This window comes from Priapulus caudatus, unplaced genomic scaffold (assembly GCF_000485595.1).
Source record: "Priapulus caudatus unplaced genomic scaffold, Priapulus_caudatus-5.0.1 Scaffold28, whole genome shotgun sequence".
Lineage (NCBI taxonomy): Eukaryota > Metazoa > Priapulida > Priapulimorpha > Priapulimorphida > Priapulidae > Priapulus > Priapulus caudatus.
This window is the reverse complement of record NW_014577089.1, coordinates 30,042-31,808: the sequence shown is the minus strand read 5'-3', so window position 1 is coordinate 31,808 and position 1,767 is coordinate 30,042. Positions and strand designations below refer to the sequence as shown.

The 1,767-nt window shown below is 58.4% G+C and overlaps 1 protein-coding gene across 1 annotated transcript in view; it reads left to right on the top strand.

Moving 5' to 3' along the window:
• Positions 1-1,767, top strand: part of LOC106815010 (serine/arginine repetitive matrix protein 2-like) — a 13,020-nt gene that overhangs the window by 2,900 nt on the left and 8,353 nt on the right. Inside the window, exon 2 of the mRNA XM_014819421.1 lies at positions 4-1,205. Coding sequence (XP_014674907.1) covers positions 4-1,205 — 1,202 coding nt within the window. The remainder of the gene's footprint in view (positions 1-3; positions 1,206-1,767) is intronic.

The window sequence follows — 1,767 nt, the reverse complement described above, 5'->3', positions numbered from 1 at the left end:
GAGCGCGGAGCGCGTGCACCGCCTGCGCGGCGTGTTCGAGACGGCGGCGGCGGCAGAGCGAGACGCGTCACTCGACCCATCGCGGCGCGCCGAGTCGCTGCAGGCGATGGCGCCACCGTCGGACAGCGACGGCGAGCAGTACCAGCACAACTCGTACCCGCCGTACTCGCGGTCGGTGAAGCGACGCACGCGCACCTGCACGCAGGTGATCGCGCTCGCGGGCGACGACGACGACGACGACACGATGGTCGCCATTAGCAAGTACAAGGGCGCGAAGATGGCGATGGGCGTCAACGGCCTGCGCACCAAGTGGAAGCACGAGCGGCTGTGCGCGGCGGACGGTGGGGACGCCGAGCGGACGTCGTCCGTCATCCCGCCGTACGTGCCCGCGGGCAGCAGCAGCAGCGAGGAGCGTGCGGACCGAGTCGCGCGCTGCCTCGTCAAGAAGAACAGCCTGCCGACGGCGTGGGAGGAGGACGAGATGGCGATCGCGGCGGACGCGGAAGCGGCGGGCGCCGACCGCGGCGACAACGGCGGCAGCAACGACATGGCGAACAGCGTGCCGACGAACTGGAAGTACGCGCAGCAGCAGGCCGGCCAGCCGTCGAGCCGCAAGCACAGCCTGCCGGAGTTGCTGCTGCTGCAGCACCACATGTCCGAGGTGGGCCCCGCTGCCGCCGCGCTGGACGCCGCGCCGCACACCGCGGCATCTCACTCGCAGTCCACCTCAGCAGCGGCGACGACGACGACGTGTTCCACGCCGATTAAGCCGCCGCCTGCCGTCGTGGAAGCGACTGCCGCCGAATCGACGAGCGAGGACAGGTCTGCTTCGCCGTCCGCACTCCGACCATCGCTAGCATCCTCTCAACCGCCGCGGTCGGACGCGCAGCCGACTGGTCAGTCCTTCATGAAGAGCGGGAGCCGGACGGGCCTGCCGACGAAGAAAAGTCCGACGAAGATAGCGCCGAAGCCCCCGCTGAGAACTGTGAGCGTCGAGGAGTCGGGAGCAAGCAGCAAGGAACCGATGGACGTGCAGGAGAGGCAGAGACGCAGCTCCGGTGAGAGAGTGGGCGCGCACCACGCCCCAGCCGAAATCCACGACAGACAGCGGCATGGGTCTGGAGGTCAAGTGGTCAGTCGACGGACCGGTCAGTACTCCACTCCCGCCGGACATCACATGCCGACGTCTCCTCTGCGGAAGTCCGGTAATTATGGCCGCACTGATACTCACTAACTTTGATCCCATTATTATTATTAATGTAATTCTGCCAAAAAATCTGAACATATATATCTGTTGGTCTATATAGAGTAATTGGAAAAAGTGAAGGGGGAAGGGTGAAAGTTGGGGGGGAGTTTAGTCCATGTAGTTAAATAATGTTAAAAATGTTTTTAATATTGTTAAATAATGTGAATGTTTTTGTGACCTGAGGAAATCAGGATCGAATATCCTTTGATGCCTCCGAAGTTAACAAATCCGATTTAGAGCGAAGATCCCATAACCAGAGACGTGTGCTTACTGTGTGCCATATATTGCAGGCATGCTGCTATTACACATGTTCTATTTATTACTATGTGCTGCTGCTACACAGATTATGTTTATTACTTAGTGCTACCATTACACAGGTTGAATTTATTACTTAGAGCTGCTATCACAGGTTGTATTTATAACTGTGTGCTGCTATCACAGGTTGTATTTATAACTGTGTGCTGCTATCACAGGTTGTATTTATAACTGTGTGCTGCTATCACAGGTTGTATTTATAACTG